A 27756-nucleotide genomic window follows, 5' to 3' on the forward strand; every position below is an offset into this window, starting at 1 on the left:
TCATTTACAATCATGCAAATAAAGTGCCTTTTAATTGGGAAAAAAACCCCAATGGGAAATGTACCTTTATTTTGTAAAAGACAGCGCCGGAATTCCTCGCGATGCATTTCCTGTTTTTGGCGCCGTCACTTCCGTGCGTCGCACTGGCAAAGGTGAAAAGAAGAGCGCAAAACCGAGTGTTGTTTTTTAATTGATTCGCGAAATCTGGATTAAACGCGTTTAACCGAACTGAGATCTGTAACATCCCGAAAGGATAAGAGAGAAAAGAGCAGCAAAGTGCAGAAAGTGGGCGAGTAATCCCGATTGTTACTGAAGCGAAAGGGATTTCTTGTGAATTAGCGTTTAGTTTACGTTATATTTTAACATAATAAACGAACTAGACATTGCACGTTTAATATCGTATTTGATCTCATTATAACAAGCATTTAATATGAATCAGTTTTATAATCAAAATTGAGTGTAATAGCAGCAGCAGTGGGTGAGATTTAAAGTCAGATTGACATGAGACGATCAGACAACAAGTGTCGTGTTTACATTACAAGATCAGATCTAATCAACAATCCAGTGTTTTATTACACATTCACCATAATGGCAAAGTCTCTGTATTCACATGTAAGCTATTGAGCTCAGGTGTTTTTTTAATGGGAGGCGGGTTGAGCTGCTCTTGGATCAGTGGGCGAATCTTGCACAGATGGCGGAGGTATCGACTCTGGCCCGGTTGGAGTCCCTGGCCCGATATGTGCACAAAGCAGCCAGTGAGGGGAGAGTCTTGACGCTGGCCGCCCTCCTGTTGAACCACTCCACGGTCCAGACCCGCTACCTGCTGGAGTATGTGACCCAGGTGGCCGGACAGAGATCCACACCTCTCATTATAGCTGCTCGCAATGGACACGACAAGGTGGTCCGGCTTCTTTTGGATCATTACAAGGTGGACACGGAGCAGACTGGCACTGTCAGGTTTGACGGGTGAGTTGTGGGGGTGTGACGGGTGTAGTTGGGTGGTATCAGTGATTTGATTCTTTCTGTGATTTTGGTAAACATACATTTCCTTTCTTGCTTGATTCTCACATTTATTGTCACTGATGATAACATGGAGCTGGATGAAACCAGTTTAAAAAATGTTTTTATACATATATATATACGTATAACATTTATTTTTTATTATAAACAGTTTTTTTTATTTTAATATTTAATTTTGTATATTATGTTGACATCTTTATTTTTTGTATCTGTATTTGTGTGAACCGCTCTTTCTCTCTTATAGGTATATCATCGACGGAGCCACAGCTCTGTGGTGCGCATCCGGCGCAGGCCATTTCGAGGTGGTGCGTCTGCTCGTCTCCCACAGTGCCAACGTGAATCACACCACCCTCACTAACTCCACCCCCCTCAGGGCCGCGTGCTTCGACGGCCGGCTGGACATCGTACGGTACCTCGTCGAGCACGACGCCAGCATCAGCATCGCCAACAAGTACGACAACACGTGTCTGATGATCGCAGCCTACAAGGGCCACGCCGACGTCGTTTGCTTCCTGCTCGAGCGGGGCGCCGACCCCAACGCCAAAGCCCACTGCGGGGCCACCGCGCTGCACTTCGCCGCCGAGGCCGGGCATCTGGACATCGTGAAGGAGCTGGTGAAGTGCCAGGCGGCGATGGTGGTAAACGGTCACGGCATGACGCCCCTGAAAGTGGCGGCGGAGAGCTGCAAGGCGGAAGTGGTGGAGCTGCTACTCTCCCACGCGGACTGCGACACGCGCAGCCACATCGAGGCTTTGGAACTGCTCGGGGCGTCCTTCGCCAACGACCGGGAGAACTATGACATTCTTAAGACCTACCACTACCTGTACCTGGCCATGCTGGAGCGCTATCAGGACCCCGAGAGGGTCAACGCCAAGGAGCTGCCACCGGCAGTGGAGGCGTACGGAGGGCGGGCGGAGTGCCGGACCCTGCAGGAGCTGGAGGCCATCAGGCACGACCGAGACGCGTTACACATGGAGGGTCTGATGATCCGGGAAAGGATCCTGGGCGCGGATAACATAGATGTCTCGCATCCTATAATATACAGAGGCGCCGTCTACGCAGACAACATGGAGTTCGAGCAGTGCATCAGACTGTGGCTTCACGCGCTGCATCTGCGTCAGCAGGGGAACCGCAACACGCACAAGGACCTCCTGAGATTCGCGCAGGTCTTCTCGCAGATGGTGCACCTGAAGGAGCCGGTCCAAGCGGCAGACGTGGAGCAGGTCCTGCACGCCAGCGTCATGGAGATCCGCCGCAGCGTCGCCCGGGTACAGACCGCCACCGAGGCGGAGGCGGCGGCAGCTGCTGAAAACTATGAATCAAACATCTTCACCTTCCTCTACCTGGTGTGCATCTCCACCAAAACTCAATGCAGCGAGGAGGAACGGCCGCGCATCAACAAACAGATCTACGACCTGATTCGCCTGGACCCACGCTCCAGAGAGGGCTTCTCGCTCCTGCACCTGGCGGCCAGCTCCAGCACGCCCGTGGATGACTTTCACACCAACGACGTGTGCAGCTTCCCCAGCGCGCAGGTGACCAAGCTGCTCATAGACTGCGGCGCTGAAGTCAACGCCGTGGACCACGAAGGTAACAGCCCGCTGCATCTCATCGTGCAGTACAACCGGCCAATCAGCGACTTCCTCACGCTGCACGCCATCATCATCAGCCTGGTGGAGGCCGGCGCTCACACGGACATGACCAACAAACAGAAAAAGACGCCGCTGGATAAGAGCACCACGGGCGTTTCGGAAATCCTGCTGAAGACTCAGATGAAGATGAGCTTGAAGTGTCTGGCGGCTCGAGCCGTTCGACAACATCAGATCCTGTATCGAGATCAGATCCCCAAAAGCCTGGAGGAGTTTGTGGAGTTTCACTGAGGGTTCGGTCAAACCCGTGAAATGGTGCTGAGGACTTCTCAATGACTTTTTTTATCGTTTACGGACTCGGCACAGTTTTCTAATATATGCACATTCATAATGCATAATGCGACTTTGGAGCGACACTTTAGGATGGAGTTTTTTTATAGATCAGAGATGTCGTCAATGGACACGAGACTCTTTTCTTTCCTCATTTGAACTCTTTGGGTTTTGGAAAGCATTTTAATGTGCGAATGATGAATATAGTTGCAACAAGCTGCTCTTTTCATTTTTAAAACATATTATTTTATAAAAGGTTTATTTAAAACAAAGTCTTATTTCTATTTTATGAGAAGTCAATAGCTGATGTCCTGAATCTCTTCTCTTATTTGAATACTAAAATGTGCCTGTAACCAGATGTTTATTGTTATTGTTGATATAATTATTATTGGGTATTTTTTAATTTGCCACTGTAAAGCCACTTGCGTTCATGAGCACATCATGCTGGAGCTCTATTGAGTCACAGGGCCTTATTCTGACGGGTGCTGTGTGTGTGTGTGTGTGTGTGTGTGTGTGTGTGTGCGTGTGTGTGTGTGTGTGTGCGCGTGTGTGAGACAGCATGTCTTCCTGCTTTAGCAGTCTGTGTACGGTTGAATGCACGTTTACATGTGGTGGAAACTGAATGTCCAGGTTTTTAACCCGTTGTGTTTTTACTCAGTTTACTGGAGATTGTTCCGTGTCAGTGTTTTTATTTTTAAACCAAATCAACTAAAAATTAAAAACAAAAAATCAGAGACGTCTGTGAGATTCTGCATGCTTCTTTATTTTTACCATTTGAGTTTTCTCCACTTTTAAAACCTGGAGACGTTTGCAAGCGTTCATGGTATAAACTACTGTTAAACACATTTCAGTATGACAGTTTTCAGCATTTCGGAAGAATTATAAAGTTGTCAAAACTATAAAATAACACAAATGGAAGTAATGAAGTTTCGTATTGACCCAAATATTAAATTATTTTCTAGAGTATCCGGTATCTAGTAAAGTGAACAATCTGCCTTTGGTTGGCTGATTTTTTAAAATATGGAATAAGCATCAAGCGTCTCTTAATTCCTATTCAAGTTTGAATTTAAAAGCAAATATTTCACATTTAAATGTCAAATTCCAAGCTATTCAGTGGTTCGACAGTTATAATAATAAAACACTTTTTTTACACACAGTTTTAATTCAGACTCGGATCTCTTATGCAGTTTATATAAATATTTATATACAAGTATATATGGTTTCACAAGTGCAATCATACAATATTCTGCTCTTACACAATAATGTGCACAATGAACATTTCGTTCTTCTATAATCTTTATATACAAAAAAACGTTGCAAAAGAAGAAATAAAGTGAGTGAAAGAGTGAAATGACTGCTGTGAACCGTAAGGTTTTAGTCTGAGGAGAAGGTTTGTGGAGAGTTGAGTGAGAGTTGAAACTTCATCTAAAACCTAAAATCTTTCAAATGGTGTATAAGCAGTGTTCATTCTCAGGCTAATCGAGAAATATGTCCTTTAAAATGGATAGAAAATTGTATTTATAAAATGTGTCGCACTGCAGGACAGCTTATCGAGTTAAAAAATATACACTTGTTTATGCATAAACTGAACGTGAATTGTGAACAATGCCAGAAAGGTCGTCATGTCCATGTTATTTGTCCTTTCAATTTTCCTTAAGGGCATTTCACACAATAAAAAAATCCTGTCATCATTTATTCACCCTCACGTGGTTGTAAACCTGTGTATGACTATTCTTTTACGAAACACAAAAGAAGATATTTTGAGAAATGTCTCAGTGGTTTTGTGTTCATACAATTGAAGTCTATGGAGTTTAATGTTGTTTGGTTACCAACGTTCTTCAAAATATCTTCTTTTGTGTTCTGCTGAAGAAAGAAACTCGTACATGTTTGCGATGACATGGCGGTAAATAAATGACAGAACTTTCATTTTTGGATCTAAAAACTGCTTCTTGCCCATGAACTGTATAAATAATGATGCCTGGATGTAAAAGCATATTTCACACATTTATCTGAAACAGATGGTTACAAAGTGGAAAAAAGTTGCATTAGGGGCGATTCACATTACGTGTCTTTTGCGCGCGCAAGTTCGTGGTGCATAATAATCTTACGGTTAAATATATTTTTATTGTGTTGCATTATATTGCTAAATTTTCATAAAGCTTTATTCATATGTACAGATTTGAAACTGTTGACACTGTGCAAATTCAGCTTGAATTTACGCCATAGCAAAAAAAGTGATGATTACAGTCACAACACGCAAACATTTCAATCGTCACTAAACAGACGAGACTTTAAATTCTCGCCGAGGTGGATATATCAGTTTGTCAGTCCTGTGTTTTAATTTGTCTTTTGTTGTTGACGTCTATTTCTGTTCATTTCTCAGAAAGGCCACAGTTTGAGCCTCATGAAAGCATTTTCACATCTGTGTGGAATATCGGAGCAGCATGAGGCGATCTGATTGGTTCCTAGTCAGAGTGCAGGGGGGCGTGGCAGTGCGTAGGGAGTCCCTGAGTGATTGGCTATGGAGGAGGTTGTGATGCGGTTGCCGTGGCACTACCGATCCTCAGCGGTCGACTGTTCGTCCTTCTTTCTCTTCTGCCTGTTAAAGAATCCAAGCTGTGGATGAGAGAGAGAGAAAGAAAGAAAGAAAGAAAGAAAGAAAGAAAGAAAGAAAGAAAGAAAGAAAGAAAGAAAGAAAGAAAGAAAGAAAGAAAAAGGCTTGAACACATCCCAAACCTGTTTGATATTTAAACTTTCTTTGAAAAGCAAAAATAGAACACATAACATGACATGAAAATAAATAATTATTAGTTTCGTTGCTCTCAAGGAAACACCACGTTATACAGTACTATCCCTGGAACTATAAATTGAAAACGGTTTCCGACCTTCCAGAGAGCCAGGACCAGCAGGGCGAGAAGCTGTATTCCACCCAGAGTGCTTCCGACGATCACCCAGATGGGAATTCTGTTATCTTCCTCTTTTCTGATCTCCAGGATTATCTACAGAACCACAAAACAAAACCATAAATTAAAATATATGACATTTTGAAACCCCAAAATACAGCGGCGCAAAAATTTTAACATTATTTTCACAACTATTTATAGGTATGTGTTTAGGTAAAATTATCATTTCTTTTTCATTCTGTAATCTACTAACAATTTTTCTCCCAAATAAAAAAAACATTGTTTCTATTTGCTTTTGTTTGCAGAAAATGAAAAGAGGAGAAAGATGCTCTGTATTTTTTCAGACCTCAAATACTGCGAAGAAAACAAGTTCAGATTCACGTTTCTTTAGGAAAAGTTCAAAACCATTTTTTTATGTGATAACCTTGATTTTTGTCAGTTTTCACATTGTTATTGGATGACTTTACGTCACTCCTGAGGTTTGATTTTGTTGAAATAATAATAAATAATATAATATATACATTCTGCACAACTTTGAAACCAATAAATAATAACAGTGTGGGGAAAATCTTACATAAATTAATGACATATTTAAATATTTGTGATTACATTAAAGTACAACTGAAATGTCCTCAATAAGCTTAAATAGACTTTTTTTTCTTTATGTTAAAAATAAAGACTTTTATAATGTTGGGGTGACATTTTAGCATATGTTGACGCTTCAGGCTGAACGTCCTGCATGTGTTTTATCAGTCAGAAGGGGGCAGCATATCTTCAACTTTGGTTCCCAAAAGTACTTCTGGTCATTTTCCACATGCCCAGAAATTCCTCAATGACGTATTGACTTCACAGAAAAACAGATCAAATGTGTTTCTCCCATCATTTATGAAAATGTTGTCCTATTTTATTATCACCGAACACTACGCTAGAGTACAGGGTTCACCAGCTCAAACGCTTCAACAGATACTCACATGTCTCGCCGGCCGTTCCTCGTGAAGAAACATCGGACTGGAGGAGCTCAGCTCCACTGCGGCCGTCATCGCCAGCTCCAGCTTTTTAAAATTCACCTAAAGAACCCCAAAACTCATGAAACAATAGAGGCCACACCAACACTTAAGTGTTTCCATGAGAAAAATGACAGATGAGATCTCTAATATCTCAGTTCTCCTGAGAAAAGGAGTCTGTTTGCAATCAAAAGGAATATTATTGAAGATGTCAATATGAACTCACGGCGTAGAGCGTGTGGATGTCGAGGAATCCCGCCGCAGTAACGCTCACGTCTCTCTGAGGAAGCAGGTTGATTCTGCACTGCGCAAATAACGCGTCGCTGATGGACGACGAGTTCTACAAACAACACAACATTCAACCACATCTGATCATGTCACATCTGGAAACACAACACGCCAAACAGGAAGCAAAAAGCTTAAGCTGCGTGGCTTGAAATCAAACAATTTCTTTATTTCATTTCCAACACAAATGACTGCTTGCATGTCAAAGCACTAGCAGGTCTGGATGATGTTGAGAATGACTGTGATATCTTCTGTTAGTTGGTTTCACATGCAGATGGATGAAGTGTAAAAGTGAAAGTTTACCGGGTTGATGGAGAGGTCCTGGTGAAGTGATGAACCGGCGGTGATGACACGTGGAACGTTACAGTGAGAGCCAGACGTCTGTGAAGAGCGCACTGACATCAGAAACAGCTGACACACTGTGTACTGCAAGTCATTCTTCATATTCAATCAGATCCAGATTTATTCATTGAGAACAGAACACTTTTCCTCAAGGGTCATTCTATGTCAACTCAACCAGACGTCCCTGAATTCTGCAAATTCTTTTAATGGAGAAAGAAATATTTAAATCACGAAGAAAGATAAGACGTTAAATGTAATGGATGAATATTTATTAAGTAATTCATTGTTTTGTAAGGAAAATTAGATTTTTAACCCAAAATTTGGTGCCAATTGCTGGAGGTAAAAAGTGACTTTTTAAAGACGACAGCATCCTTATTTTCATTTTACACGGAGATTGGTGGATATATTAGTTGAATCTGTTGACTTTAGTAATATTTGTTGCATTACATGCCAAAGGTGACAGTCCAAACATGAGGAAAAAGCACTTTTTGTGTTGTTTTTCCAAAGTTTGAATAGCTGTAATTCAAGACTTATTAAAGATATCTTAATATACTTTTATATTCTGATTCTGAATAAACGTGTCTCTTTGTAACTATTACATGGCCTTAAATGGTACAATACCAGAAATATCAGGATCTCAATCATCTCTGGTTGAATTGACACAGAATTGAAGTACAGTATGACAACACTTGGAAACTATGGAAAAAAAACCATAATAATCCACCTGATCAATATCCAGGTCTGATATGTGCAGGAGAGAATCAGCATTTCTAATCACAGCGAAGATGCTCAGCGTGAAGAGAAGATCTGATATGGGAAACAGACCCAGATTCTGGATCTGCAAAAATAAAAACTCGTGAGCTCATGAGTTCAATCTGGTGTCAGACATCCAAAGGAAATATTTCTTTTACTCGAAGACGGCGCATGAAATATTAAACTGCGCTAAATCTGCAGACTATTTGAAAAGCTCTTAAGGATCGAGAAGAACGCTTCTGGTGTTCACCTGATAGGAGAGATTGAATCCTGGTCCTGTACCGATGGGGAAACTCTGAACGACATCAGGTTTGATCTCGAAACGGGACGGACTGGAATCTCTAAAGGGAAAGACGCATTTTTGTTCTTGTTATGTGATATATACAACATTAATGCCGAGTAGGACCACTTGTGGTACCGTGTGAAGAGAACGTCTGCTTCATATTTGAGGGTGTGATAGATGTCATTGATGTTGTCCTCTGGAGAGATCTCTTCACTTTCACTACAAGAACACAAACACATCGCTCAGAAATGACTAGAAATCTTTAACAGCTTTAGCACATCCCTCAAGAAAAAATACTCTAGTGTACTCTAGAGTTTACTGTGGAAACTGTAAGAAGTTGAAGTGTACTGTAGTATATTATAGCAAATACTACACTTTGTTTATGTACTATATACAATAGTGAACTGATAGTAAAGACTGTAGGATTCAATGTTTACTATGGTAAACTGTGGCAGACTGTATATTATGGTAAATACTGCACTTTCTTCATGTATACTACAGTATCCTGTAGCATTAACTATAGTAAACTGCAGTATACTTCAATATTTACTTCAATAAAACATTGTAGTATCTAGGAATTTGACTACTGTTTACTATAATAAATGCTAAAGTATTTTTATGTGGGATGAGAAATTAATTGACAAAAGTATCCCTCATTAGTCAACAATATCTGAAAGAAGAGTAAACATGACCTGTAGCGAGCTGTATAAAAATCTCTATGAATTTCGACAAAATGAAGGTGAAAAGATTAGTTTACTAAAATTAAAACTTGAAAAACATTTCTGTTTATTAAAATCAAATAAAATATTGGTCTCAAAATTATTCGAAAAACTTAAACTTAAAAATTTTAACGTTGACTAAGTTTAAGGCAAAATTATAATAATAAACAAAAACTAAAATAAAAAAAGTAAAAATAAATGTTATATAGCAACATAAAAAATAAACAAATTAATAATAAAACGACAAAAGCATATAACAAAATTTCTAAAAATGTAACCAAAATTAACATAAAAACTAAAAATAAACAAATTAAAGCTAATTTAAAATATTAATAAAACTAAACAAAATAATATTAATAACTTTGTTTCAAACTTATTTCTAATGCGTACTCACCTAATTTAGATTTTAAATTTAATATTGTTATATACAGAATTGTTGAAAGTAAAAAAGTATGTAAAGCAAGCACATTATAAGTAGCTGCAATCCATAACTATTGCCTCTCTATCGCCATCTCTGTTTAAAACATAAAACTGCAGGTTACTTTACATATTAAAATTCAATTCAATCAAACTGTCATTTCCTGCAAAATCGTACCCGATAACTCAAATTATAAGCCTATCATTTTCAATAATGATGTTTTTCAAAAATTGATGAAATACAAATGATTTGAACATATGAGTTTGTGGAGTGATCTCACAGTTCGGAGTGAATTTAGAAAGTTAAGTCACAACCTACGATTACTGACGAGTTCAAAGGTCAGGAGCTCACCTGGAGACCCTCAGGGTGATCTGGACGTAGTTTAAGAAGACAGTCCTGCTAAACTCAAACTCAAGGTGAAAATAGACCTGTAATGAACCAAACAAAAAACAAACCATCAATGTCAACGAGGAGAAAAACAACAAGAGACAAGCAGGACATTTGCGTAAATAAAGCTGTTCTTCAGTCATTGGCAGGAGAAACTGGATTTAAAGTGAAGGTCCCACAGAACCAGCAGAGGAATGAAGGATTGTGGGACGCCGCCAGCGCTGGAAACCGCAGGCGGAGAGAGAAACTAAATAAGGTGAATCACAGAAGAGACCTGCAAACTCGAGACGATCGCTATGTGCAGAATGAGCTCAGACTGCCATCAACGAATATCAACATATGAAGAGAATTATGGGATTTCACTCCATCAATGATTTTCCATACGTCACAAACACAGATCTCTGTTTTCAGCTCTGACCTCCTAACTTTGAACATGTGACATTTCTTCCAGATGAGCTGATTTTCTTGGAAATATATTTTTGTACGGTGTTGATCACTCACATCAGAATCCTCACTAATATTCTCATGCGCGATAGATTTGGATTGGACTGGTTCGGGTCTCACCTGAGCGTTTGACTTCATGAAGGGAGCGCTGATGTTGCAGGTCCGGTGAACATTTGGATCATCAAAGTTCGGACACTCAATCGCAACGTCTGAAGGTCCCTGAAAGACAAACACCCCTTCGGTTTGACTCTGAAACACACACACACACAGACTGAAGCCCATTGTTGGGCATCTTACTCATGTCTTAAGGTTGAGAGAGCGAGCGAGAACATTAAAGACAGACCTTCACCACCAGACTGGAGAGGAGCAGGTTTGGAGAGTGTGTCACGTGCAGGATGGTGTTGTATGCGTTCTCTCCTCTGTTCTCCAAATGAGCCTCCAGCAGAACTTTCCTCCTGTGTGCTTCTATCACCCGCTCACTGCTCATCCTCACCCTCTGACGGGCACACAGAGGCCACCCCACTCTCTCCTGACGCCCACAGAACTGCCTGAGACACACACAGAGAGAGACCGAGAGAAAGAGAGAGATAGGCTGTGAATGTGTGTGTGTGGACATGTTTTTATATCCCAGTGGGGACCTAAACCTGAATGCACACCAACTCATGGTGTCCCCATGGGCAAAGAAGCTTATTAATCGTACAGAACGATTTGTTTTCAAAATCTAAAAATGCTTATAACATGCTTTAGGTTTAGGGGTTGGGTTAGGGGATAACATATACAGTTTGTACAGTATACAATCATTACACAAATGGACTGTCCCCATGGAGATAATAAACCAGACATGTGTGTGTGTGTGTGTGTGTGTGTGTGTGTGTGTGTGCGTATGTGTGTCTCTGTGAGTGTGGACAAACCTGCGATCTAATAAGTCAGAGCTGCTCTGCAGGACGAGGTTTGGAAAACACTGATCATCATCATCACAACCATTCCAGAATGGAAGCTAGACAAAGAGAGAGAGAGAGTGTCATACGTCTATAGAAAAACACGTGACAAACATCTGAATCCAGGTTTAAAGCTGAAGATTATCGGTCTGTCTGTCTGACCTCTGACGTCAGGCTGGTGGGCCAGCCATCATCCAGCACAGGACCCTCCTCCACGTTCTGTAGTCCAACATTCACAGTGAAAATGATCGGCTGTGTGTAATCTGTCACTTCCTGTGTGGACACAAACACTCACATTTCAACACTTGTAAATAGTAAATACTGGTTGTAAATGTACAGCGACCCTCAAAGCATGTCACTATTAAAATGTCCCAGTGATGAGTGTTAAACCTCTTGTGCACTCTCATGTTTTAAAGAGTGACTGAAGTGCTGTTTTTCGAGCGGAACACTGTGAATGAGTACACGTGTGTTTTTAAACAAGTGTATAAACTCACATGTACATGAAAGAAGAGTCGCTGGCAGTATTCTGTATCAGGATGAACGGTGATGTGTGTGGGCTGCTGGAGGTCTGTGCTGTCAAACACCGCTCGGGGGAAATATCTGTTCTCCTCAAACCTACAGCTGTACCTCAGCGCTGAAGAGAGAGAGAGAGAGAATGATTGTGGTAAAGAGACCTTTCAAACAAACTTCAGACAGAAATGACACAGACACATTTGCTTCTGACGGAAGGACAGAGTCACACACCCACTGTTTTTGGATCAGACATTGGCGTCTGCGCTGTGACGTTCAAACAAACTGTGGCCAACATACACGACACCTCACGTCCGGCTCTGACGCAGTCTTTATTAAACACGTTCACCTTCGAGGGTTCAAAGTTCACGCCGATCCCCACACGCACAACACTACGAGACCTGCTCAGAAACACATGCAAACATAGTTGAGAAATCCACGACTTCTGACTTCAGAATTGGGCAAACTGAGGTGTCGCCGAGATCTCCATTTGTTCTCTTAGTTTCATTCACACTTTATAAACATTAATGAATGCATTTGGTTTATAAATGAACAATCAATTTACAGCGCAAATAAATCATCTAATGATAAAGATAATTCATTAAAATCAAGTCGAAATGTATTTGTGTGATTTAGTGATCAACATTAAAATGCAAATGACTTAAAACCATTGTAAACTTGAGTTCAAATACTTCAGTAAATCCTTCACATCTGAAATGTTTCTTTTTTATGAAACCCACCAAAGAAGAACTGCAGCCCCCAAGGAGCCCACGGACAGATCTACGAGTCCATCTTTGTTCAAATCCATCGTCCCGTGAACGCTGCGGCCAAAATACAGCAGACCCGAGGAGATTTCACTGGCCGATATCCTCTGTGAAAGAGAGTAATAAGACTTTAACATTGAGAAGATCAATAGGCAACAGTAGCACGGTGACATCACTGTGACAGTTCACCCAAAACTGTTAAATTCAGTCATCATTTATTCCCCCTCGTGCGGTTCAAAACTTGTATGTGACTTCTTTCTGTGGTGGAACACAAAAGAAGATGTTTTGAGAAATGTCTAAGTGGTTTTGTGTTCATAGCATGGAAGTCAATGGGGTTCAATAACGTTTGATTACCAACCTTCTTCAAAATATCTTCTTTTGTGTTCTGCTGAAGAAAGAAAGCCAAACAGGTTTGGAATGACATGAGGGTGAATAACGATGATTTTTATTTGAATCTGCACCCAAGACTAATAGCATCCCATTCATAATGTGCTTGAGTCAAACCTGTTTGTGTTTGGGGTGGATGCCGTTTTGCCGGCCGTAGAAAACATAGATCGCCCCCTTGTGGTTTTCCTCCAGAGGCGCTCCCACCACCAGCTCTCTGAAGCCATCTCCATTCAGATCCGGAAGAGCCGACATGGCCGCGCCAAACCGAGAATCAAGAGACTGTTCTGATGGTCCAAGAGCTCCATCTGCTATAAAATGTCCCTGTAGGAGCGAGAGAGACAAATCACAGAGGAGATCTCTTTAATATCGCATTTATTCGTTTTAGACATCAATGAGATTAAACGGAGAGCGAATGGAAACGTTTGCTTAGGTCTCAGATGTTTCTCCTGAGAAAAAGAGTCCGTTAGTTTCAGAAGAGATGTCAAGTCAAGCTGAGCTCAGATTTGTCTCATCTGCGATCAAAAGTCCATATTATTGAAGATCTCAATGTGAACTCAAACATTTCTCACCGAAAGATGATTTGACCTCGACATTCTACATTCACTTTACACCTCCAGACTCCTCGTGTGTTTCAACAATCCTCTCATTTGTTTTGGATGACTTGACCTGTCTGATCTCACCTCTGGCATGATGGTGTAGATGTAGACGCGTCCCGTCTCCCAGCCTCGGTGGAAGTACATGGGAGCGCTGACCAGGAGGAGATCCGTCACTCCGTTGTTGTCCAGGTCGACAGGTGCCAGCTCGCTGCCATAATACGACCCGATCTACGAAACATGCCAACACAAAAAACAACGAATCGATACATTTGTGAGGTTTCTGAACTCACATTTCACTCCTTAAACTTCTCCTTGGACTTACAAACATTCAAGAACAGGAGAAAAACTTTATGACATTCCTGTATAAATGCTTCACACACACACACAAACACACAGTCTAGTGCATAACAGGTTGATGGTTGTGTCTCTTCGCCCGGGAGCGTTTGAGTGTTTGTTGCGTGCATTCATGCGGGCCACGCACACACAAACACACAGATGAGATGCACATGGGCTCCAGAGACGCCCGCCATCTGAGTCTAGACCTTCACGCGGCGTCTCTCGTCCGCACACATGTTCTGCATTAATCTACCAATCAAACGCCACCGTTTCAGTGAGAGAAGGTACGAAGAAACACAGACAGACGGATGAAGAATAGAGCCACAGGGAAACCTGATGGTTCAGGCCAAGAGAACGAGACAGGAGCTCATCGTCTGACACACACGTTTACCGTTATCCACAATAAATCCCCACAAAGTCACGCTCAATCCTGTTTAACCACCAACTCCAAACATATTTCAAAGAAGACGTTGTTATTGGATGGACGACCTGTTGTCCGTGCAGAGAGTGAAGGATGGTGAGGTTTCCGCTGTTGGTCAGGGTGAAGATGACCACTTTCCCCGTGTGGTTGAATCGAGGAGCTCCAGCGACGTACAGCTGACCGTGTTGAGCCGAGACCACCGAGGACACCGTGTACCCTAAAAACACGTCAAATTCACACCTGACACGAATGACAGCCGAAACAAATCTGTCATTTCTCGTTATTACGCTTAAAAAAACACACAAAATTCGGCCAGTTTTGAGATCCATGCAAAAAGTATAAATAAAAAGAGTGAATTATACGTAAGTAAAATGAAATGTTTTATTTAGAAGATATACTACTATCAATGAAGTATAAGTGTACTATTTCAATACTACTTGGGACTAAATTGGCCCACTTTTTAGTTCATAAAAGTGTACTCTAAGTTTATATACTTTAAGCGTATAGTAGTAAACTTTGAGTACACTTTGTTTCCACTGCAACTATACTACAAGTAAACCTATAAGTATATTGATAAACAAAAAAAAATTCTACAAGTATTGAACTAGTAAACTAGTTTATGACAGCATACTTTTCATCAGGGGCGGAATGGCCATCTGGCGTACCGGGCGTTAACGTATTGGGCCGTAACGGAGGCATTGGCCACTTAGACGGACGTATTATAAATGCGAATGCACGCAACGCGTGAAGCTTCAACCCCCAATACGGGCAACAGGATGTGATGTCATACTGTCCGTCTCTTGTTCCCAGTAAAAAGTGTATTTGTAGGTGATGTTCTTACCCAGATAAGCTCCGTGGTTTTTCAGTTCCTCTGGAAACTCTTTCAGATAAGAGGATTTGGGTGGGATGACTTTTCCGTGACGGGTATCCTTCAGAACCGCTCCGTTCCAGTCGTACGCTCCAACGGCACCAAACAGAATCCCGTCCTGCAGAGAAACAAACACATCTTCACTTATGTGCTTCTCGATTATAAGAGGAACAAACTCTTGACTCGATCAAAATCATCAACAACAGTTAATACAATCAACAAATGGTGTTTAAAAACAACATCACTACACATAATAATACAGATTAAGTGGCAAACCTTTACAAGAGTACAGTTGCTATGGTAACACTGTGATGTGATCATTATTGTAATATACCACGGTACTCGTTCATTGTCAGTTTTGTTTAGCATGACATCAGTATGATGGCAGTGTTCTGTAAAGCACTGGTTCTCAAACTTTTTCATTGTTTAGCCCCCTTTGTGTAGAGTGCATCGATTTGGGGCCCCCCAATAAAAACGTATAATCTTAAACTCAGAATTTTAATTGTTATACAATGCTGGAACATCAATACTTTTGGTTGTAGGTCTTATTTTTCTGATGTTTGATTGCATAAAATGAATGATAAATTTCTATATTTCATATAATGCCACAAAAGCTGTGGCCCCCCTGGATCCATCTTGGGACCCCCCAGGGGGCCACAACCCCCAGTTTGAGAACCACAGCTGTAAAGTATAGATTTATAACAATACCGTTGTACTTTTTGTAAGAAAACATACACACACAACTGAACAAAATTGAGAATGAATAACATACACACATATCACCTGTGGGACTCAGTGAGTATTATGGGATATTGGCAGTGATTCCGGTACTATACATGATGTAAAAAGAGAGGCTGCCAAACTCTCCCGCAGCTCCAGAGCCAAAACTCTGCACCGCATTAACATCAGCACCTCTCGAACACAAATCAACCGATGACCAACATCACCAAACCACAACCCACAGCGAGCAGTTCAAAGTCATCCCCATCACACCCTGACTGAATGTCCAAGACTAACAAACAACATAGTGGCGTTTGCCATGATATTAAAGAGGTTTAAAAGTGGTTGCCATGGTGTTAATACATGGTTGCTAGGGTGACTGCAAAGGTTTTTAGTATGCATTTTACAAGTCACATACTAACACAAACTCAAAATACAAGCAATAATAAAACTGGAGGAAAGATTTGGCTGATGTGCAGGTCAATGCACAAGAAAAGCATTTGGAGAGGAAACAGTCGGGATGATATTTGGAAGAAGGACCAGCAGCAGTGGGATGAGTCAGAGGAGAAACGTATTCAGTCATCTGTAGCTCACCGCTCTGTGTGCCAAAACCTTCCTCATGCAATGTCGACGTGGACGCTTGAACCGCTTCCATGGCACAATTGCACGATAAACTCTCTCCGATACTCTCAGTACGCACTGTTCCATTCATTTTATGAGTTGTGCTAGCTAAAACAAACTCGTGAACAAATACAAAATATTAAATGTGAGTAGAACTGAAAACAGCATAACATGCTGCTAACTATTCAAAACAGCACAGCATTGCTCGTGTTTTCATGTAGAAGATGTCACAATCACTCTATTTGTATTTGTTTTGACGGAAGTGTGCAGTATCTTACAGTGTTTTGTTAAAATTTATGATGATAATTTCAAGAACTATACCTGTGAAAGCTGTAGAATCAAATCAATTCAGTTCATATTATGGAACACTAAAGAAGATATTTTGAAAATGTTTCATACAATGTAAGTCAATGGAGTTCAGGGTTGTTTGGTTACCAACATTCTTCAAAATATCTTCTTTTGTATTTTGCAGAAGAAAAAAACTCATACAGGTTTGTACTGACATGAGGATGAATAAATAATGAAAGAATTTTCATTTTGGGGTGAAATATCCCTTTAAGGCCATTCACAACAATGCTGAAAACGATATGAAAATAAAGTTTTAAAAGTCGTTCTACATGAAGAAAACAGTGCAGATAAACAGTTGTCATTCTTGGTGTGTACATGCTACACAAGTGCGTGAACGGAAACTTTCAAAGTCCTGTGAGACATCACAAAGTGCATTAGCGTTATCTCTCTTTTGTGGTTCATTTTCTCTTTCAGCTCAATAATCTAGTAAATGGAATACGTTTTCATTCATGCATTTGGCCGATGCTTTTATCCAAAGCAATTTACAGAACATTCCAGCTATACATTTATGACTGTGTGCATTCCCAGCATTCTTTGCACCAACACAGGGCCGCAAACATTTAAACATGCATACGTAAACCATCAATCAAGTCACTCACTTTAAGACAATCTGTTCTATTATGATGTCTTAAAAGTCAGCACAGGGTTTTGAGTTTTTGAAGGTCTGGCACGTCTTTATTTCACACAAAACCAAAGCAGTCTAGTTTAGCATGTCACGCTCAAGCTAATAAACCGATTGCCACATTTTTATTTTCATCGGATTACGTTTTATTTGCTGTTAGACGGTCACCGAACCGTTTTCCATTATAAAACAAAACTTAGTTATTCCTTGAAAATATTTACAGCCACAAGCGAATAAAGCAAAAAGCTCCATCACAAAGGCAGTCACATGTTCAAGCGCACACATTAAAACACTAGGGCACGTGTGTGTGTGTGTGTGTGTGTGTGTGTGTGTGTGTGTGTGTGCGCGTGTGTGCGTGTGTGTGTGTGTGTGTGTGTGTGTGAGCTGGAAAAGCTTGAATCAACAAAACCATATGTGTTCTCTGGAGCCCGTTCCCTCGCAGAAATCCAAAGAGGAAAACTTTCCGAGACGATATCTTTCCTCTCAGATTGCCACTGTCGAGAGACGCTCCAGGGATTTTGTTTTTCTTGGTGCAAGTTGTCCTTCTACTAACTCGAAATCTGCCCGGGACCTTCATACCCTTCATCTACCTGTCTCATTTCTCTGAACCGCTCTCAACAACTTTAAACATCAACAATCTGCCTCAACGTGATCGAACTACAGGAATGTAATGCTTCTGTGGGGTGAAAAGCAGTAAACAAGCGATCCTTTACATCTTTATTTTGACTGCGATGGCGTAGTTTCTGCTCCGGGCTAATGGAAGAGTTTAAAACGCGAGGCGAAAGGGTAAAGAGCGAAATAACAACATTTCACGAAACATCGCTGAGTGCTTAATGCAATTCCCCGCGCATTAGACATGTGGTCAATATTTACTGTACATCTCTGAACTCACCTCCACGATATGGGAGGAGAAACCAGCCTGAGACATCTGCAAACCAAAGGCCGTCTCGTTCTGGATGGTGCCTGCAAAAAAAGATAAATGGTGAAGTTCAGTGATGCGTTATGGTTAAGATGTGATTTCTCTATCATACCTTCCAAGCTGAAGATTTTCTCTCCCAGAGCATCGACGATATCCTTCAGTGCAGATTCATCCGTCACGCTGAAGAAATGTTCTTCGGGATCTGTGGCGATGGACTTGATTTCCCTCAGAAAGGCCTCGGGATTGATGCCTCGCCGATTGTAGTAGCCAAGAACCTGAAAATGCATTGGAATAGTCGAACCGTGAGACAACGGCCTGAGAAACGACGCTCAGGTGTCCACACCTGCCAACCCGTCTGAACACAACTCGAGAATCTGAGCGTCTGGAAGATCCGCTTGGACTCACAGCGATCCCGTACAACGTGATGTTGTCCTTCTCGCTTTCCTCGACGACGTTCTGTAAGTCTGCGCTGTCGTGCGACTCCCCGTCTGTGATCACGATTATGACCTTCTTAGCATCCGGACGACCTCCGTGTTTGAACGCTTGAGTTCTGTAATGAATACACAGATTTCAGTTATGCTCGCTAGTAATGTATAAGGCACGTTTTACAACAACAAGTGCTTTACAAAAAGATCAAATAAAGCATTGGGAGATTGAACAAACACATCAAATTCACAGGATAACGTCACGATAGCATGAAAAAAAATCAATCAAAAAACATCTTTACACTTTTACAGCTATATCGTACCGTGCCACATTGATCCCCAGAGCCGTGCGGGTTTCCTCTCCACCTCGCTGATCGATGTTTTTGGCAGCGGCTACGACCTCATCAACAGTACGGAAATCACTCAGACGAAACTCGTGGACAACTCGCTCTCCGTACTGAACAATTCCCACCTGAGAACCCAATCCAACAGCCGCTCAGTTAGAAAAATAGTCTTATATGTCTAAAAATAGACTGAATTTTTATAGTCTGTTGTTGCTCGATTAATCTGATTTGTTTTGATGTACATAAAGATTCAAGAGCAAAAAATAGGGATGAAAACGCATAAGAGGCAAACTGATTTCGCGGCTCATGACACACCTGGATTTGTCCTGGGCCGATGTAAAACTTCTGTAAGACATTGATGAGGAAATCTTGCACCTCGTACCAGGGGTAGATGGAGTTTGATCCGTCTAACACAATGACTATGTCCATGTAAGTCTCACATCCTGTGGAAAATATCTGTTAACATCTTTCAAATTAAGTATGATTAGGAATGAAAACGTGGTGTGAATGAGCCTTTACTCAAACAAAACTTTCAGGTGATTTAGGGTGATGTGCCAGATAATAATTTGTGTGCGGGGAGGGGGGTGTTGTGGGGGGAGGTTCTGTAAGCATCTACAGGAAAATGACTTTATTCAGAGGCATTTCAGTTTCGCATTTAATCTGTCGTTATTTTCTTCTGAACAGGTCCGTGTAGTATTTCTTTACTTTGAAAGGCCGGAGCAATGGTGTGGGTGAATTTAAAGGTGCTGTTGACCCTCGAGCAGACGCCCGGGCTGTAGTATGAACTTCCACACTCATGTGACCACAGCGGTCCACACGCCTGTAAAACAGCACAGTGTTAACACCATTAATGTTGAACGCAACACTTCTGTTGTAATGCAGACTTACCACAAAGCTGTTGTCTCTGGGGTTTGAGGTGAGAGTCATTCCTAACCTCATTCTGTCTTTGCGCTCAGACACATTGTTCAGGGAAATCTTTCCTTTAAAACAGTCAAATATGCTGTAATCAGACGGGTGATATGATGCTGTAATCAGACGGGTGATATGATGTAGATGGGTGATATGATGATATAATGAGACGAGTGATATTTTGATGTAATCAGACAGGTGATCTGATGCTGTAATCACACGGGTGATATGATGCTGTAATCAGACAGGTGATATGATGCTGTAATCAGACGGGTGATATGATGATGTAATCAGACAGGTGATATGATGCTGTAATCAGACGGGTGATATGATGCTTTAATCAGACGGGTAATATGACGATGTAATCAGACAGGTGATATGATGCTGTAATCAGATGGGTGATATGATGCTGTAATCAGACAGGTGATATGATGCAGATGGGAGTTATGATGATGTAATCAGATGGGTAATATGACACTTTTATCAGACGGGTGATATGATGATGTAATCAGACAGGTGATATGATGCAAATGGGTGATATGATGACGTACCTAGATGCAGCCGTGTGCAGTTGGTCACAGGTTTGTTGTTTATTGGACATCTGTAGACATCACCTGTCTGCTGTTTACCACTCTTCTCAAAGGGAGCACCAACTAACAGCCTGAAATACAAACAAATATTTGCTCAAATACCTATATAACATTGTTTATTTGAGCCTTATTGAATGTTTTTTTAATTAAATTACTTTAATTATAAAATACTTTATTTATTAATTTGTAAACTAATTAGGTCAACATTATATGTTTTTTTATGGTAAATAAAGAAAACATTACATGAGCCCAAAAGCATGAAGCTCTTCAGCAGATTTTCCGGCTTCTGATGAAACAGATATCCCAGAAACCAACTGCACAACACTGCGATGCTTCTCACAATCATATCCAAACGCAACCACAAACCACATCCCAAAGTTTGGCCGGTGACATCCATTCATGTGAATGTTTACATTCCTCTCTTGCCGCTCTGACCCTTCTGTCAATCCTGACATACCTTCATCACAAAGCCTGTTGAGAAAACAGCTCGGAGCGGCGTGAGGACATTCACGTGAGGACAGTCTTGGCTCCTCAGAGGGGTTTATGAACACTTGATTGAGGCTTTGTAGCGGTTGTTTTTAACTTTGACTCTGTGATGGGCACCGCTCCGAATGTCACTTACTGATGGAATGCACGGTTACTCTCTGGCACCCGTAGAGAAGGTTTAGTCTATGCTGAGACAGTTATGTGAAGAACGTCTAGTTCAACCCAAACGTTTTTCTAAGCTATTTGACGCTAATACAACACGGCAAAACATCCAGAGCTCAAACTGGAGCTCAACCGAGCTACACACTGTAAACCATTTAAAACCATCAAAACCCATCAGCTGAGACAACTTGAAAGAACCCAAAGCGGTTTTTAGCATTACATTTAACTTTTAAATGTTTTCTTTGAACTTCAAGAGCTCCATTGACATTTTTAAAAAGCATCAATACAAAGTCAACTGAGGTCATTGAGTTCTTCTCTCAAAGCCAGTAGACGTGTCAGACTCAAATACACTTAGTTGGTCTTTAGTCTGAACCCAAAAGCACGTGTGTGAAACAAGATTTGTTCAAACCACATTTCTATGCGTTTAGAAATCTGACTATTATTGGACTTTCAGAAATGTGTTTTGGCGTGAGAAGTCAGATCAGATTAGTATAAGCATTATCCCAGATATAACGCTGCCGTCTGAACAAACAGATTGAATTCCATCACTCGCAAACAGAATAAAATTGTTGATTTGTGGGAAGAGGAAGGTGAGAGGTCAAGTTTATTGTTGTAACTTAAATCACTGGGATGAGTTAAAACAAAAACTATTGCCAAGAGTTTAGAATGGCTCCATTACCCACAACAGTAGCTTACAATTAACATATCAAAATTTTATTTCACAATTTTTAGAATAATAAATAAATAGCTTTTTGGCAAATGATTAACATATTAATAAAAACAAAGTTCTGAATGGATGTTTTATCAATATTTATATGAGAGCAACACTAATGCTGTGTTCACACCAAATGCGAACAATCACGTTCCGCGCTCTTTATTACCCGCGGGAGAAGTTTGTTATTTCTGAGTGAGTTACGCGGAATATCCCGCGACGGGGAGTGTCTTCACGCATCAAACAGTAGGTGTCGATTAGCTCTTCGTGCGAATTTCTCGCCTGCCACGAGTTTGCGTCTGTCTTTGCATTGACTTTGTACTTTACTTGCACAAATCGCTTAATTCGCGTGTGGTGTGAACGCAGCATAACATCCTCTGAACTTGAGGGACCCAAAACAAAATTCCTGCGCAGTAAATCTCATTCCAGAGGGACGAGCGCAGCACACGGTTTGTCTTGATCCGCTGCGTCTGAGATGGGACGCACAGAAGGGGGTTTGGGAATTACAGGCCACAAAACACATACTTTCCAGAACTCGCAAGTGCTGCCGAGACAAGTGCGAATACTTTCCACTTATTTACCTGCGGACATCAAAGAGCCCCAGATGTCTCGCTGCTGGGGGGACCGTGACTTATTTACCCAACCTTACGATAAAACAACAGGAAGCTGACGTCCGGATTGGTGGTTTTTGTGCAGTAGGAGTTCTGTTAATGATGTTTATACTTTTGTGTCTAGGGTTTTACGACTCAAAAAAAGGCTTTGTTTTAAAAGGCCGTAAACAATAACGGCGTAAATGTAGTTGATTAGTCTTAAAATGAGTTACAGTAAAAATCTGGACGGGTTACAGTAAAGACTGTTTGCTCAACAGCATTTCACATGTTTATGCTCAAAACATCGAGTCTGTATAGACGTTTGTCTGCATGTTTTAGTGCAGGTTCAGCAACCGATCTCACAGAATTAAGAATTTACAGTAACAAAATAGAAACTAATTTCCTCCATTTCCCAGAGAGATTCATCTACAGGCACATAAACCTGTATATGATAAATAAACAGAACTTACATCATCGGTTTAAATGAGAAACGCTTTTGTGTACTGCTCATTTTTTACCCATAAATCCGTGCAGACACTGACTGCAGTTGAGGTATGATGTTTAATAGTGTTGCGAGAGCGACACCGTTTCAAGACCGAATCTGAGACTTTATCTTTGCCAGCAGACGGTGGAAGTATGCGAGCGATTACATTTCATCTGATAAAACACAAGTGATGAAGAAGAGTTTCACAAAGCTGCTGAAGTCACAAATGAGATCTCAAAAATATCTCCGATCAAACAACAACTGCTCGTCAGACGTTTCTCGTAAGAAGAGTCCAGTAATCTCAGAAGTAACTGTGCTCACATTTCCCAAGAAACCAAAGTCTGCAATTAAACGTCAGAGATCGCAATATAATTTAAGCAAATGCAAATGACGAGAGCTGCCATGTCCGTAATAATATGTCAACGAATAACTCTTTTGTGTCCTAAAGTTTGGGAGAAAGATCTGAGACAAACGTTGCTAAACCTCAATGAAACGACAGAAATCTGAGCAACATGACAAACCTTCTCAGATCCATATTCACACGGACGCAAATATACTGTAAATCAAAGAACATCTCGTTCTGAACATTCTGAATCTATAGAAAGTGAGAAATCTTTTCATTTACACAGCGATCAGTAGGATAAACATCATGTTACCATTTCCGTCCTCCGGCCTCGTGCTGTTGAACTGTGTATCCAAACTGAGCGTCCTTTGACCCCTGGATGATTTTTGCGTGTCGTGTGTCGATGTTAAAGCAGGTCTGGGGCCCTGAAACACACACACAAACAAACAAACAAACCAAAACATTGCTTAGAAAAGTAACAGCATCTCACATGATGGTGCTTGATTTGGAGGAAACATTTTTGGCATAATTACAGTGAAATAGCAGCGCTCGCACAGATGTTGACTGAAATCACAACACATCTCACTTCACAAAGATGATAAAGAGAACTGAAAATAAAAGTCATGATAAAAGCCATCAAAGGCAATTCTATGTCCTTTCCCCCGGTTGCTTCTGGATTTCATAAAAATATTTATCAGGAAAGGTCACTTGGACGAGAAGAAGGAATATGGTATCACAGAAACCATGTCACATCACCTTTCAAGTTTCATTTCCTCAGGAAACGTTTCCCCTGACGGGAAAGAAGAAAAAAATTCAAGATGGGTTTATAAAAATCATATTTCCTTTGTATTTCTGTCCAACAGAAAGTCTGACATCTCAAACTCAACGGCCCGTGAACTTAACACATCAGAAAGAAAAATATACTTCTGGTATTTTGCCGATTCAGGAGCTGGAATTTGTTTCTGAAACATTCATTTTATCACCCTGTAATTTGACTGAACTTAACTGTAAACCATAACTACATCTGTTCAATTTACAGATGCCCTTCTTCCCCCATAAATAAATAAAAAATAGAATATTAGACCATTTTTTGTTGTGAATTTTGAGTAAAGGATGCGTTAAACATTTATTGGCGCAATTTTGTCTCATCAATGTGCCAGTCGTGCCATCCTACAGCGAGCAGTTCACAGGCTTATTTTCACCACACACCTTGACTACAAAAAACAACAAAACTGACCACATGCTGACCTTTTGTGACAACATGCCCCGATTGTCATGAATCTGGATTCCTGTGGAGATCTGGTGAGATTATAATGATGCTTCATGTATGATTCACACAGATAATTCAACCACATGTTTCAAATCATAGCAAAGCCCCAGAAAGAACAGTAGCACTCACATACTTCATCATCTGAGACGCTCATGATTTTCAGTAAAGAGATCAAGAGTCGGTTATTTATCAGTTATTCATCTGACTGTTCGTACTGAGACACATTCCAAAAAATCTGATTGTAATTGGATTTCAAACCACACTGTGGTTTGGATCCAGTGTGTAAACATTCGATTATATGTGGCTTTCTAACATTCAGATTACACACAACTAGATGGACAAGATTCAGACACGACAAAAAACAAATCTGATACTGCTGCCGGTTGGAAGAGTTCTAGAGACATGAGATGAATCCAAAGCAGAATAAAATATTTAAAGGAATAGTTTACACAAAAACATATATTTACATTTATGCATTTGGCAGAAACTTTCATCCAAAGTGACTTACATTGCATTTATACATTTTTTTATTCTGCGCAAACCCTGGGATCAAACCCATGACCATGGCGTTGCTGGCGCCATGCTCAAACCACTGAGCCACAGGAAAGCTTTTTTCAATTCTGTCATCATTTATTCTCCCTCAAGTGGTTGTAAATCTCTGTGACTCTTTTTTTTCTGCGCATAACACATAAGAAGATATTTTGAGAAATGTGTTGTCTTCATACAATGGAGTTCAGTGTTTTTTGGTTATCAACTTTCTTCAAAATATCTTCTTTTGTGTTCTGACGAAGAAAGAAAGTTTGAGAACGGCATGATGAAAGTATCCCAAACTTCACTGGCATGATGCTAGAATGCGTATGAAGAGAGAAGCCAGAGTGGTTTTGATTTAGCTGAAAGTAGGTTCAAATCTGCCATTACTCATGATGGCAGCGTATGACGTCTGCATGCCTGAAAACAAACAATGGAAAACTTCCTGTCCAAGCAGCCAATCAGAGCCTCCTCCAAGAGTAAAACTAAAACCAACATCTCTCCCGTATTCGGACTTTATAGCTGCCACACATTAAAGTGATCTAAACTATTACCCTTGTGTGTCAGGTTTTGTGTTTCGTTGGTTAAAAATGGGTGGAGAGCAAAGAATATTTTATGACATGCCTCCAAATCATTCATGGAAAAAGAGAAACATTCACGCTGGAGACAAGAATGCATTTTCCATTCGAGGACATTTCGGTTTTTTTTTTCATTTAAGAGATCATGGCACTTAGAGACGTGTGAACAGTGTAATGAATCTACGCCTTCTACTGGATCGCACATGTAAACGCAAGCTTGAATCCAACACATGGACAGGGTTAGTCAACTCCTGAGTTTAGTTTCATCCCAAATCCAACACACCTGTCTGTCATATTCAAGCAAGACTTTGACTAGTTGGTTCAGGTGTGTTTTATGAAAGTTTAAGTTAAATAACAGCAATAAAAACCGAAAACCCCAATTATTAATAACATATTTTAAGACGTATGTACAAATTCATAATGCAATGCGAGAATATGTTCAGTACAACATGACCGTCTATCTGGCACAAATATTTCAAAGAAACTCCACCTGGTGTCACTTTATTGTCCATCAATTACTATTTTTTATTTTTTGATAATTCTACAACATTTTTGTATTTTCTGTGTATATATGTTTACTTTTTGTAAACAGCAATGATGTGTGTGGCACTAGAAAGTTTTCATATTACTTGAATGCGCATTAATTGCACGCAAACTCTCACATCTACAATGCATTACAGTAGCTAAGAGGTCATCGATTATTTTTCTGCTCCATCTCTTCATGCACCGACTCTGAAAATGCATTTGAAATTTTGATAATTGTTTGCAACCCCTAGAGCACAATTTATTTAATGCTATATGATACAGATCACATTCATTTTGAAATCACTTTACTTTTTTTTTTTTAATTGTAATTGAAGACATTCTGGTGTTCTGCTGGTTCTAGATGGGATGGGACTGTCTTCACGAGCGAAGGTCTGATGTCACTGTTTTCCAGCTCATTAATCGTCCCTCAGGGAAAATCAACACAGATTCAGAGCTCCAGAATTCACGTGCTGTGCGTGATCCACAGCAAACGTTTATTAAGCCACTTATCAAACCCACGTCACACATTTACACTTTTGCATAAATCCTTCAAAGAGGTCCAGATTTTGTGTGTGATCCGGCCAAAACATCTCGCTCATAAAATCCCACATGGGAAGTTCGTGGCTACCCTGAGCATATTCTTATTTTATCAAGCTGATATTTCCAAGAGCAAATGCCAGCCACAATCATTTTTAAGCACAACACTCTTCCAAATGACTCTTTAACTTTTAAGTTCATTTTTCCAAATGTGAATTAGAGCTCAGTTATGTCTCTTGAACTACGAAGGACAAACTTCTGAGCCTCTGAGACATTCAATGCATGAACATAATAGACGTATGTATGAGTATAAAAACCAAGAAAACCACGCAGACGCAGACATGGAGTTATACACCTGCAAACCCCCTCAGATGAACTCGAAGCCCCTCGCATGCTTTAACAGATGAACTGACCTGGCAGAAGAGAGGCGATCCACAGGAGCAGGACGTAAGAGTTCTCCATAAGTTCATACGTGATTAACTCAGTGTGTGTGTGTGTGTGTGTGTTCGAGGTCCTCACAGCAGAAGCAGAAGATCACATGTGATGGAGCCCTGAAGAGCAACCGAGCTTCATCACAAGAGGAGGAGCTGACAGCGGCTACTACAAAAGACCTGCAAACACATGCACACAGAGAAAAAGAGAGAGAGAGAGAGAGAGACGACTTCAAACACAGAGAGACACGCAAGAGAGAGAATTATGCCAGGTTATTTCACAAAGTGCACGTAAAAGTTGTGATGTCAGCCAAT

At 40.7% G+C, this 27756-nt stretch overlaps 2 protein-coding genes across 2 annotated transcripts; one reads left to right on the plus strand and one right to left on the minus strand.

The window, feature by feature from the left end:
* The first annotated feature begins 127 nt into the window (after positions 1-127).
* fem1b (fem-1 homolog b) lies at positions 128-3675 on the plus strand. The gene is made up of 2 exons (XM_057330140.1): positions 128-966; positions 1265-3675. The coding sequence occupies exons 1-2, from the start codon at positions 692-694 to the stop codon at positions 2898-2900; spliced, it is 1911 nt and encodes a 636-aa protein (XP_057186123.1). The 5' UTR covers positions 128-691; the 3' UTR covers positions 2901-3675.
* Positions 3676-3788: 113 nt separating this feature from the next.
* itga11b (integrin, alpha 11b) lies at positions 3789-27530 on the minus strand. The gene is made up of 30 exons (XM_057330139.1): positions 27424-27530; positions 23886-23997; positions 20757-20866; positions 20185-20276; positions 20002-20116; positions 19612-19739; positions 19276-19424; positions 18933-19077; positions 18640-18802; positions 18501-18571; positions 15271-15415; positions 14498-14646; positions 13757-13900; positions 13194-13397; positions 12666-12796; positions 12160-12326; positions 11910-12049; positions 11578-11688; positions 11389-11474; positions 10821-11025; positions 10598-10696; positions 9998-10074; positions 8645-8728; positions 8477-8567; positions 8198-8311; positions 7435-7512; positions 7073-7186; positions 6814-6909; positions 5825-5938; positions 3789-5555 (listed from the first exon to the last, which is right to left on the minus strand). Exons 1-30 carry the CDS (start codon positions 27470-27472, stop codon positions 5493-5495), a joined length of 3546 nt encoding a protein of 1181 aa, XP_057186122.1. The 5' UTR covers positions 27473-27530; the 3' UTR covers positions 3789-5492.
* Positions 27531-27756: the final 226 nt, after the last annotated feature.

The sequence above is a fragment of the Triplophysa rosa genome, linkage group LG3 (assembly GCF_024868665.1).
Source record: "Triplophysa rosa linkage group LG3, Trosa_1v2, whole genome shotgun sequence".
NCBI lineage: Eukaryota > Metazoa > Chordata > Actinopteri > Cypriniformes > Nemacheilidae > Triplophysa > Triplophysa rosa.

Bases quoted from the DNA above. Each gene is read 5' to 3' on its own strand.
- fem1b (XM_057330140.1), top strand. From the start codon at position 692: ATGGCGGAGGTATCGACTCTGGCCCGGTTGGAGTCCCTGGCCCGATAT. The intron at 967-1,264 runs GTGAGTTGTGGG...TCTCTCTTATAG, and splicing joins GGCACTGTCAGGTTTGACGG to GTATATCATCGACGGAGCCA.
- itga11b (XM_057330139.1), bottom strand. From the start codon at position 27,472: ATGGAGAACTCTTACGTCCTGCTCCTGTGGATCGCCTCTCTTCTGCCA. The intron at 20,277-20,756 runs GTACGTCATCAT...ACTGTTTTAAAG, and splicing joins CTGCACACGGCTGCATCTAG to GAAAGATTTCCCTGAACAAT. The intron at 5,556-5,824 runs GTCGGAAACCGT...TCTCATCCACAG, and splicing joins TGGTCCTGGCTCTCTGGAAG to CTTGGATTCTTTAACAGGCA.